Here is a 12,327-nt window from a genome sequence, read left to right as displayed (position 1 = left end):
TAACCATGCAGTATAACCATGCAGTATGCAGTATAACCCATGGAGTATACAGTATGCAGTATAACCATGCAGTATGCAGTATAACCATGCAGTATAACCATGCAGTATGCAGTATAACCATGCAGTATGCAGTATAACCCATGGAGTATCATCATGCAGTATAACCATGCAGTATGCAGTATAACCATGCAGTATGCAGTATAACCCATGGAGTATCATCATGCAGTATAACCATGCAGTATGCAGTATACCATGCAGTATGCAGTATAACCATGCAGTATACAGTATGCAGTATAACCATGCAGTATACAGTATGCAGTATAACCATGCAGTATGCAGTATAACCATGCAGTATAACCATGCAGTATGCAGTATAACCATGCAGTATACAGTATGCAGTATAACCATGCAGTATACAGTATGCAGTATAACCATGCAGTATGCAGTATAACCCATGGAGTATCATCATGCAGTATAACCATGCAGTATGCAGTATAACCATGCAGTATGCAGTATAACCATGCAGTATGCAGTATAACCATGGAGTATCATCATGCAGTATAACCATGCAGTATGCAGTATAACCATGCAGTATGCAGTATAACCATGCAGTATGCAGTATAACCATGCAGTATGCAGTATAACCATGCAGTATGCAGTAAAACCATGCAGTATAACCATGCAGTATGCAGTATAACCATGCAGTATGACCCATGGAGTATCATCATGCAGTATAACCATGCAGTATGCAGTATAACCATGCAGTATACAGTATAACCATGCAGTATGCAGTATAACCATGCAGTATACAGTATGCAGTATAACCATGCAGTATACAGGATGCAGTATAACCATGCAGTATAACCATGCAGTATGCAGTATAACCCATGGAGTATACAGTATGCAGTATAACCATGCAGTATGCAGTATAACCATGCAGTATAACCATGCAGTATGCAGTATAACCATGCAGTATGCAGTATAACCCATGGAGTATCATCATGCAGTATAACCATGCAGTATGCAGTATAACCATGCAGTATGCAGTATAACCCATGGGAGTATCATCATGCAGTATAACCATGCAGTATGCAGTATAACCATGCAGTATGCAGTATAACCATGCAGTATACAGTATGCAGTATAACCATGCAGTATACAGTATGCAGTATAACCATGCAGTATGCAGTATAACCATGCAGTATAACCATGCAGTATGCAGTATAACCATGCAGTATACAGTATGCAGTATAACCATGCAGTATACAGTATGCAGTATAACCATGCAGTATGCAGTATAACCCATGGAGTATCATCATGCAGTATAACCATGCAGTATGCAGTATAACCATGCAGTATGCAGTATAACCATGCAGTATGCAGTATAACCATGGAGTATCATCATGCAGTATAACCATGCAGTATGCAGTATAACCATGCAGTATGCAGTATAACCATGCAGTATGCAGTATAACCATGCAGTATGCAGTATAACCATGCAGTATGCAGTAAAACCATGCAGTATAACCATGCAGTATGCAGTATAACCATGCAGTATGACCCATGGAGTATCATCATGCAGTATAACCATGCAGTATGCAGTATAACCATGCAGTATGCAGTATAACCATGCAGTATGCAGTATAACCCATGGAGTATCATCATGCAGTATAACCATGCAGTATAACCATGCAGTATGCAGTATAACCATGCAGTAATGCAGTATAACCATGCAGTATGCAGTATAACCATGCAGTAAGTATAACCATGCAGGTATGCAGTAAACCCATGGAGTATGCGGTATAACCATGGAGTATCATCATGCAGTATAACCATGCAGTATGCAGTATAACCATGCAGTATGCAGTATAACCATGCAGTATGCAGTATAACCATGCAGTATGCAGTATAACATGCAGTATGCAGTAAAACCATGCAGTAAGACCCATGGAGTATCATCTGCAGTATAAACCATTGCAGTAGGCAGTATAACCAATTGCAGTATGCAGCCTCCCCTAACCTGCCAGTATGCAGTATAACCCATGGAGTATCATCATGCAAGTTATACACCCATGCAGTATAAGTATACCCATGCAGTATTGCAGCTTATAACCATGCCCAGTATGCAGTATAACCATGCAGTATGCAGTATAACCATGCCAGTATTGCAGTTATAACCATGCAGTCATGCACGTATAACCATGCCAGTATGCAGTTATAACCATGCAGTATGCACGTATATACCCATGCAGTATAACCATGCAGTATAACCATGCCTGCAGTATAACCATGCAGTATGCAGTATAACCATGCAGTATAACCATGCAGTATAACCATGCAGTATGCAGTATAACCATGCAGTATGCAGTATAACCATGCAGTATGCAGTATAACCATGCAGTATGCAGTATAACCCATGGAGTATCATCATGCAGTATAACCATGCAGTATAACCATGCAGTATGCAGTATAACCATGCAGTATGCAGTATAACCATGCAGTATGCAGTATAACCATGCAGTATGCAGTATAACCATGCAGTATGCAGTATAACCATGCAGTATGCAGTATAACCATGCAGTATGCAGTATAACCATGCAGTATGCAGTATAACCATGCAGTATAACCAGTTATTTGTTTGATATGTGTCTGTATATTTACATGAATAAAGTAAAGATACCTTGATGAAAATGACTCCAGTAAAAGTGAAAGTCACCCATTAAAATACTACTTGGGTAAGTATTGGTTTTAAGTATACTTAAGTATCAAGAGTAAATGGAATTGCTAAAATACACTCAATGTTACGAGAGTCATATTATCAACTGAATCAAACATTACTCAATGTTACAAGAGTCATATTATCAACTGAATCAAACATTACTCAATGTTACAAGGAGTCATATTATCAACTGAATCAAACATTACTCAATGTTACAAGGAGTCATATTATCAACTGAATCAAACATTACTCAATGTTACAAGAGTCATATTATCAACTGAATCAAACATTACTCAATGTTACAAGAGTCATATTATCAACTGAATCAAACATTACTCAATGTTACAAGAGTCATATTATCAACTGAATCAAACATTACTCAATGTTACAAGGAGTCATATTATCAACTGAATCAAACATTACTCAATGTTACAAGGAGTCATATTATCAACTGAATCAAACATTACTCAATGTTACAAGAGTCATATTATCAACTGAATCAAACATTACTCAATGTTACAAGGAGTCATATTATCAACTGAATCAAACAGCAGACGCATTCTTCCTGTGAGTCCAAGGGTCAGTCTATGTTGTTGTAGAGACAGTCAGTCGTTGGCCCATGTGTGTGCCTGTGTGTGTGCCCGTGTGTGTGTGTGCCCCTGTGTGTGTGTGTGTGTTATGGGTGTGTGTGTGTGTCTATGGGTGTGTGTGTGTGCCCCCGTGTGTGTGTGTGTGTGTGTGTGTGTGTGTGTGCCCCCGTGTGTGTGCCCCCGTGTGTGTGTGTGTGCCCCCGTGTGTGTGTGTGTGTGTCTATGTGTGTGTGTGTCTATGTGTGCCCCCGTGTGTGTGTGTGTATGTGTGTGTATGTGTGTGTGTGTGTGTGTATGTGTATGTGTGTGTGTGTGTGTGTGTGTGTGTGTGTGTGTGTGTGTGTGTGTGTGTGTGTGTGTGTGCCCCCGTGTGTGTGTGTGTGTGTGCCCCCGTGTGTGTGTGTGTGTGTATGTGTGTGTGTATGTGGTGTGTGTGTGTGTGTGTGTGTATGTGTATGTGTGTGTGTGTGTGTGTGTGTGTGTGTGTGTGTGTGCCTGCCTGTGTGTGTGCCCGTGTGTGTGTGTCTATGGGTGTGTGTGTGTGTGTGTGCCCCCGTGTGTGTGTGTGTGTGTGCCCCCGTGTGTGTGCCCCCGTGTGTGTGTGTGTGTGTGTGTGTGTGTGTGTGTGTGTGTGTGTGTGTGTGTGTGTTTGTGCTTGTAGTAGAGGATAAACGTAAGTAAACACAGTTTACCCACCTGACAGTAGGAAAAGTCTGGGGGGTAGAGACTCACCTGGTTTAGAGGTGGAAGGAGAGGACAGTAGGAACAGTCTGGGGGGTAGAGACTCACCTGGTTTAGAGGTGGAAGGAGAGGACAGTAGGAACAGTATGGGGGGTAGAGACTCACCTGGTTTAGAGGTAGAAGGAGAGGACAGTAGGAACAGTATGGGGGTAGAGACTCACCTGGTTTAGAGGTAGAAGGAGAGGACAGTAGGAACAGTATGGGGGTAGAGACTCACCTGGTTTAGAGGTGGAAGGAGAGGACAGTAGGAACAGTCTGGGGGTAGAGACTTACCTGGTTTAGAGGTGGAAGGAGAGGACAGTAGGAACAGTATGGGGGTAGAGACTCACCTGGTTTAGAGTGGAAGGAGAGGACAGTAGGAACAGTCTGAGGGGTAGAGACTCACCTGGTTTAGAGGTAGAAGGAGAGGACAGTAGGAACAGTATTCGGAGTATAGACTCACCTGGTTTAGAGGTAGAAGGAGAGGACAGTAGGAACAGTATTCGGAGTATAGACTCACCTGGTTTAGAGGTAGAAGGAGAGGACAGTAGGAACAGTATGGGGTGGAGACTCACCTGGTTTAGAGGTAGAAGGAGAGAACAGTAGGAACAGTAGGCTGGAGTATGTAGAGGCTGGGAGTGGATGAGGAACGAGACGACAGTAGGAACAGTAGGCTGGAGTCTGTAGAGGCTGGGAGTGGATGAGGAACGAGACGACAGTAGGAACCGTATGCTGGAGTCTGTAGAGGCTGGGAGTGGATGAGGAACGAGAGGACAGTAGGAACAGTAGGCTGGAGTCTGTAGAGGCTGGGAGTGGATGAGGAACGAGACGACAGTAGGAACAGTAGGCTGGAGTCTGAAGAGGCTGGGAGTGGATGAGGAACGAGACGACAGTAGGAACAGTAGGCTGGAGTCTGTAGAGGCTGGGAGTGGATGAGGAACGAGACGACAGTAGGAACAGTAGGCTGGAGTCTGTAGAGGCTGGGAGTGGATGAGGAACGAGACGACAGTAGGATCAGTAGGCTGGAGTCTGTAGAGGCTGGGAGTGGATGAGGAACGAGAGGACAGTAGGAACAGTAGGCTGGAGTCTGTAGAGGCTGGGAGTGGATGAGGAACGAGAGGACAGTAGGAACAGTAGGCTGGAGTCTGTAGAGGCTGGGAGTGGATGAGGAACGAGAGGACAGTAGGAACAGTAGGCTGGAGTCTGTAGAGGCTGGGAGTGGATGAGGAACGAGACGACAGTAGGAACAGTAGGCTGGAGTCTGTAGAGGCTGGGAGTGGATGAGGAACGAGACGACAGTAGGAACAGTAGGCTGGAGTATGTAGAGGCTGGGAGTGGATGAGGAACGAGACGACAGTAGGAACAGTAGGCTGGAGTCTGTAGAGGCTGGGAGTGGATGAGGAACGAGACGACAGTAGGAACAGTAGGCTGGAGTCTGTAGAGGCTGGGAGTGGATGAGGAACGAGAGGACAGTAGGAAAGGCTGGAGTCTGTAGAGGCTGGGAGCGGATGATTAGACTACGACCCCTTTCTCTCTCGTTCTCCTTCTCTGACACTCTTGCCATCTTCATTCTCTTTCTCTCTCGGTCATGTTAGTTTCCTGTCCACGTCATGGTGCACTGGGAGGAGGCAGAGCCTATCAGGAAAGGTCCTTGTGGCACCTAACACCACTGTGACACCCCTTTTAGAAAGTAACAGCAAATAAGACGAGTGACAACAGCCTGTCTCCAGCCAGCCAGCTCCTGACAATGACAAAGAGAGAAGGTGGTGGAGAGAGGGAGAGATCTATGACCATATTAGAGACACATATTTCCCTCAGATTACACAGATCCACAAAGAATTCGAAAACAAACCCAATTTTGAAAAACTCCCATATCTACTGGGTGAAATACCACAGTGTGCCATCACAGCAGCAAGATTTGTGACCTGTTGCCACGAGAAAAGGGCAACCAGTGAAGAACAACCACCATTGTAAATACAACCCATATTTATGCTTATTTATTTTCCCTTTTGTACTTTAACCATTTGCGCATCGTTACAACACTGTATATATATATATATAATATGACATTTGTAATGTCTTTATTGTTTTGGAACTTCTGTGAGCGTAATGTCTAATGTTAATTATCATTGTTTATTTCACATTTGTATATTATCTATTTCACTTGCTTTGGCAATGTTAACACATGTTTCCCATGACAATTAAGCCCTTAAATTGAATTGAATTGAAATTGTGAGGGGGGATAGATACAGAGAGACAGAGACACAGAGACACAGAGACAGAGAGACAGAGAGACAGAGAGACAGAGACAGAGTGTATAAAGAGACAGCCAAACAGAGCCAGGCGTCTCTACCAGAGCTGTCACTAACAGACCACACCCCCTTCCCTTCCCTCACACCCTATTGGCCGGCTGCCCTGCCACTGAGAGCAAAGGTTCCGATGTTTGGGGGTGGAGCTTTGAGCCGATGTCACATCACATGGATTCTCTCATGTGGTCAGCGAGTGCAGAGACAGATCTGTGTGAAGCAGGCAGCTGCTGCTGATACCGCAAGAGACAGGAGAGAGGGAACCAGAGAGACACAGAGAGAGGGAACGAGAGAGACAGAGAGAGGGAACGAGAGAGACAGAGAGAGGGAACGAGAGAGACAGAGAGAGGGAACGAGAGAGACAGAGAGAGGGAACGAGAGAGACAGAGAGAGAGGGAACGAGAGAGACAGAGAGAGGGAACGAGAGAGACAGAGAGAGGGAACGAGAGAGACAGAGAGAGGGAACGAGAGAGACAGAGAGAGGGAACGAGAGAGACAGAGAGAGGGAACGAGAGAGACAGAGAGAGAGGGAACGAGAGAGACAGAGAGAGGGAACGAGAGAGACAGAGAGAGAGGGAACGAGAGAGACAGAGAGAGGGAACGAGAGAGACAGAGAGAGAGGGAACGAGAGAGACAGAGAGAGGGAACGAGAGAGACAGAGAGAGAGGGAACGAGAGAGACAGAGAGAGAGGGAACGAGAGAGACAGAGAGAGGGAACGAGAGAGACAGAGAGAGGGAACGAGAGAGACAGAGAGAGGGAACGAGAGAGACAGAGAGAGAGGGAACGAGAGAGACAGAGAGAGAGGGAACGAGAGAGACAGAGAGAGAGGGAACGAGAGAGACAGAGAGAGAGGGAACGAGAGAGACAGAGAGAGAGGGAACGAGAGAGACAGAGAGAGAGGGAACGAGAGAGACAGAGAGAGAGGGAACGAGAGAGACAGGAGAGAGCTTTGAATAGCGCAACTGTGCTATTATAATTCCATGGACCCAGGACTTTAAGGATGTATTTTGTGATCTCAGCTATGAAAGGTAAACCTAAGAACTGATTGCATGGCATGTGTGTGTGTGTTTGTGTGGAGAAGCTTGCTGTGTAACAAGTGGTTTGTAACGGGACATGTGTCTCTTGTCTTATGTCTCAGGTGTCCTTTAACTAACAGCGGCTGGTAATAAAGGAGCAGTCTACCAAACTTGGGCTTTTGACCTCTTTTGCTTCTCAGTTGTTCTGCAAACTGCAGTAGTTGGATTATTTTAGATTGTGAAGAATATTATATATATATATATATATATTAGATTATATATCTTGATAAGATTTCTGTCTTGTGAATGTGAGTTTTGTAGTAGAGTGGTAATACGTGGTGAACTTTGGATCCCATTCAGGTTTCGTTACTAGTAGGAAAAGCTGTTGAGTTTGGTATCTTCCTGTTTCATCATTTCTCATGCATGCTGATATTTAATTTCTTATCTGTTGGCTACAGTATTGTATCTGTTGGCTACAGTATTGTATCTGTTGGCTACAGTATTGTATCTGTTGGCTACAGTATTGTATCTGTTGGCTACAGTATTTTATCTGTTGGCTACAGTATTTTCCAAAGAAGTTAAGAAAAAATTGCAAGCTGAATGTGCAAACGATATGGGTTAGAGAGAGAGGGGTAGAAAGAGACTAGAGGTTGTTGTGCTCACAGACAGATAATGTCTCTCTCTCTCTCTCTACCTACCTACCCATTCCTCTCTCTACTTAATCCTGTTGTTCACGTCCAGAGTGCTTGTCTGTTATGAGAGAGAGAGAGAGAGAGAGAGAGAGACCGAGAGAGACAGACAGACAGACAGACAGACAGACAGACAGACAGACAGACAGACAGACAGAGAGAGAGAGAGAGAGAGAGAGAGGGAGGTTGTTTTACAATCCTGGGTTTCTATGCCAGCCACTGAGATGGTACCTCTGACATTCTGACTTGTAGGGTTGTGTTCCCCTGGCCCACTATTGGGGGTCTGTTCTATTCAGTGTGAGGACACAAGAATGGGACAGCGTTGTTTATCCCGCTCCAGTGATGGACATGTAGATTATCCTCCTCCACCCCATCCCTCTATCTTCCATCCTCCATCCCTCTATCCCTCCATCCCCCATCAATCCCCCCTAGCTAGCTGGCTACCCCCACACTACCATACTGCCACTACAATATTACAATACCCATAAGCCTTCCCTCCCTCCACTGACAGCAGTTTCTCTCTCTTTTTCTCTCTCTCTCCACTCTTTCTCTCTCCACTCTCTCTCTCTCTCTCTCTCTCTCCACTCTCTCTCTCTCTCCCTCCTCTCTATCTCTCTCTCTCTCTCAATTCAATTCAATTCAAGGGCTTTATTGGCATGGGAAACATGTGTTAACATTGCCAAAGCAAGTGAGGTAGACAACATACAAAGTGAATATATAAAGTGAAAAACAACAAAAATGAACAGTAAACATTACACATACAGAAGTTTCAAAACAGTAAAGACATTACAAATGTCATATTATATATATATACAGTGTTCTAACAATGTACAAATGGCTAAAGGACACAAGATAAAATAAATAAGCATAAATATGGGTTGTATTTACAATGGTGTTTGTTCTTCACTGGTTGCCCTTTTCTCGTGGCAACAGGTCACAAATCTTGCTGCTGTGATGGCACACTGTGGAATTTCACCCAGTAGATATGGGAGTTTTTCAAAATTGGATTTGTTTTCGAATTCTTTGTGGATCTGTGTAATCTGAGGGAAATATGTCTCTCTAATATGGTCATACATTGGGCAGGAGGTTAGGAAGTGCAGCTCAGTTTCCACCTCATTTTGTGGGCAGTGAGCACATAGCCTGTCTTCTCTTGAGAGCCAAGTCTGCCTACGGCGGCCTTTCTCAATAGCAAGGCTATGCTCACTGAGTCTGTACATAGTCAAGGCTTTCCTTAATTTTGGGTCAGTCACAGTGGTCAGGTATTCTGCCGCTGTGTACTCTCTGTGTAGGGCCAAATAGCATTCTAGTTTGCTCTGTTTTTTTGTTAATTCTTTCCAATGTGTTAAGTAGTTATCTTTTTGTTTTCTCATGATTTGGTTGGGTCTAATTGTGCTGCTGTCCTGGGGCTCTGTAGTGTGTGTTTGTGTTTGTGAACAGAGCCCCAGGACCAGCTTGCTTAGGGGACTTTTCTCCAGGTTCATCTCTCTGTAGGTGATGGCTTTGTTATGGAAGGTTTGTGAATCGCTTCCTTTTAGGTGGTTGTAGAATTTAACAGCTCTTTTCTGGATTTTGATAATTAGTGGGTATCGGCCTAATTCTGCTCTGCATGCATTATTTGGTGTTCTACGTTGTACACGGAGGATATTTTTGCAGAATTCTGCGTGCAGAGTCTCAATTTGGTGTTTGTCCCATTTTGTGAAGTCTTGGTTGGTGAGCGGACCCCAGACCTCACAACCATAAAGGGCAATGGGCTCTATGACTGATTCAAGTATTTTTAGCCAGATCCTAATTGGTATGTTGAAATGTATGTTTCTTTTGATGGCATAGAATGCCCTTCTTGCCTTGTCTCTCAGATCGTTCACAGCTTTGTGGAAGTTACCTGTGGTGCTGATGTTTAGGCCAAGGTATGTATAGTTTTTTGTGTCCTCTAGGGCAACAGTGTCTAGATGGAATTTGTATTTGTGGTCCTGGTGACTGGACCTTTTTTGGAACACCATTATTTTGGTCTTACTGAGATTTACTGTCAGGGCCCAGGTCTGACAGAATCTGTGCATAAGATCTAGGTGCTGCTGTAGGCCCTCCTTGGTTGGTGACAGAAGCACCAGATCATCAGCAAACAGCAGACATTTGACTTCGGATTCTAGCAGGGGGAGGCCGGGTGCTGCAGACTTTTCTAGTGCCCTCGCCAATTCGTTGATATATATGTTGAAGAGGGTGGGGCTTAAGCTGCATCCCTGTCTAACCCCACGACCCTGTGTGAAGAAATGTGTGTGTTTTTTGCCAATTTTAACCGCACACTTGTTGTTTGTGTACATGGATTTTATAATGTCGTATGTTTTACCCCCAACACCACTTTCCATCAGTTTGTATAGCAGACCCTCATGCCAGATTGAGTCGAAGGCTTTTTTGAAATCAACAAAGCATGAGAAGACTTTTCCTTTGTTTTGGTTTGTTTGATTGTCAATTAGGGTGTGCAGGGTGAATATATGGTCTGTTGTACGGTAATTTGGTAAAAAGCCAATTTGACATTTGCTCAGTACATTGTTTTCATTGAGGAAATGTACGAGTCTGCTGTTAATAATAATGCAGAGGATTTTCCCAAGGTTACTGTTGACACATATTCCACGGTAGTTATTGGGGTCAAATTTGTCTCCACTTTTGTGGATTGGGGTGATCAGTCCATGGTTCCAAATATTGGGGAAGATGCCAGAGCTAAGTATGATGTTAAAGAGTTTTAGTATAGCCAATTGGAATTTGTTGTCTGTATATTTGATCATTTCATTGAGGATACCATCAACACCACAGGCCTTTTTGGGTTGGAGGGTTTTTATTTTGTCCTGTAACTCTTTCAATGTAATTGGAGAATCCAGTGGGTTCTGGTAGTCTTTAATAGTTGATTCTAAGATCTGTGTTTGATCATGTATATGTTTTTGCTCTTTATTCTTTGTTATAGAGCCAAAAAGATTGGAGAAGTGGTTTACCCATACATCTCCATTTTGGATAGATAATTCTTCGTGTTGTTGTTTGTTTAGTGTTTTCCAATTTTCCCAGAAGTGGTTAGAGTCTATGGATTCTTCAATTGCATTGAGCTGATTTCTGACATGCTGTTCCTTCTTTTTCCGTAGTGTATTTCTGTATTGTCTCTCTCTCTCTCTCTCTCCCTCTCTCCCTCTCTCCCTCTATCTCTCTCTCTCTATCTCTCTGTCTCTCTCTCTCTCTCTCCCTCTCTCCCTCCTCTCTCTCTCTATCCCTCCCTCCCTCTCTCTCTCTCTCTCTCTTTCTCTCTCTCTCTCTCTCTCTCTCTCTCTCTCTCTCTCTCTCTCTCTCTCTCTCTCTCTCTCCCTCCTCTCTCTCTCTGTCTCTCTGTCTCTCTCTCTGTCTCTCTCTCTCTTTCTCTCTCTCTCTCTCTCTCTCTCTCTCTCTCTCTCTCTCTCTCTCTCTCTCTCTCTCTCCCTCCCACAGAGTAATGCTGTCAGCTGTCATTACCTATTAGCAGTGATGTGGTGGGAATAGCAGAAGCCACGCTGCATGATGCCTTAGTAACCCCATTGCTTTAGCTAGGGCCCATTGCTTTATCTAGGGCCTTTAGCTAGGGCCCATTGCTTTAGCTAGGGCCCATTGCTTTAGCTAGGGCCCATTGCTTTAGCTAGAGCCCATTGCTTTAGCTAGGGCCCATTGCTTTAGCTAGAGCCACATTGCTTTAGCTAGGCCCCATTGCTTTAGCTAGAGCCCATTGCTTTAGCTAGGGCCCATTGCTTTAGCTAGGGCCCATTGCTTAAGCTAGGGTCCATTGCTTTAGCTAGGGCCACATTGCTTTAGCTAGGGCCTTTAGCTAGGCCCCATTGCTTCAGCTAGGGCCCATTGCTTCAGCTAGGGCCACATTGCTTTAGCTAGGGCCACATTGCTTTAGCTAGGGCCCATTGCTTTAGCTAGGGCCACATTGCTTTAGCTAGGCCCCATTGCTTTTGTTATAGAGCCAAAAAGATTGGAGAAGTGGTTTACCCATACATCTCCATTTTGGATAGATAATTCTTCGTGTTGTTGTTTGTTTAGTGTTTTCCAATTTTCCCAGAAGTGGTTAGAGTCTATGGATTCTTCAATTGCATTGAGCTGATTTCTGACATGCTGTTCCTTCTTTTTCCGTAGTGTATTTCTGTATTGTCTCTCTCTCTCTCTCCCCTCTCTCCCTCTCTCCCTCTATCTCTCTCTCTCTATCTCTCTGTCTCTCTCTCTCTCTCTCTCCCTCTCTCCCTCCTCTCTCTCTCTATCCCTCCCTCCCTCTCTCT

General features: G+C 44.2%; 1 protein-coding gene across 4 annotated transcripts in view; it reads left to right on the top strand.

Annotated features, from left to right (window-relative positions):
- Positions 1–12,327, top strand: part of LOC109884877 (nuclear receptor ROR-alpha A-like) — a 254,807-nt gene that overhangs the window by 183,993 nt on the left and 58,487 nt on the right. The window contains exon 1 of one of the 4 annotated variants that reach the window (XM_031812906.1): positions 7,184–7,364. The exons of the other annotated variants lie outside the window; for them this stretch is intronic. Coding sequence (XP_031668766.1) covers positions 7,337–7,364 — 28 coding nt within the window. The 5' untranslated portion in view covers positions 7,184–7,336. Of the gene's footprint in view, positions 1–7,183; positions 7,365–12,327 lie in introns of those variants that run through there. 4 annotated transcript variants of the gene reach the window in all.

Source organism: Oncorhynchus kisutch, unplaced genomic scaffold (genome assembly GCF_002021735.2).
Source record: "Oncorhynchus kisutch isolate 150728-3 unplaced genomic scaffold, Okis_V2 Okis03b-Okis08b_hom, whole genome shotgun sequence".
NCBI lineage: Eukaryota > Metazoa > Chordata > Actinopteri > Salmoniformes > Salmonidae > Oncorhynchus > Oncorhynchus kisutch.
The sequence above is the reverse complement of the archived record's forward strand: the minus strand, read 5'-3'. Positions and strand labels throughout refer to the sequence as shown.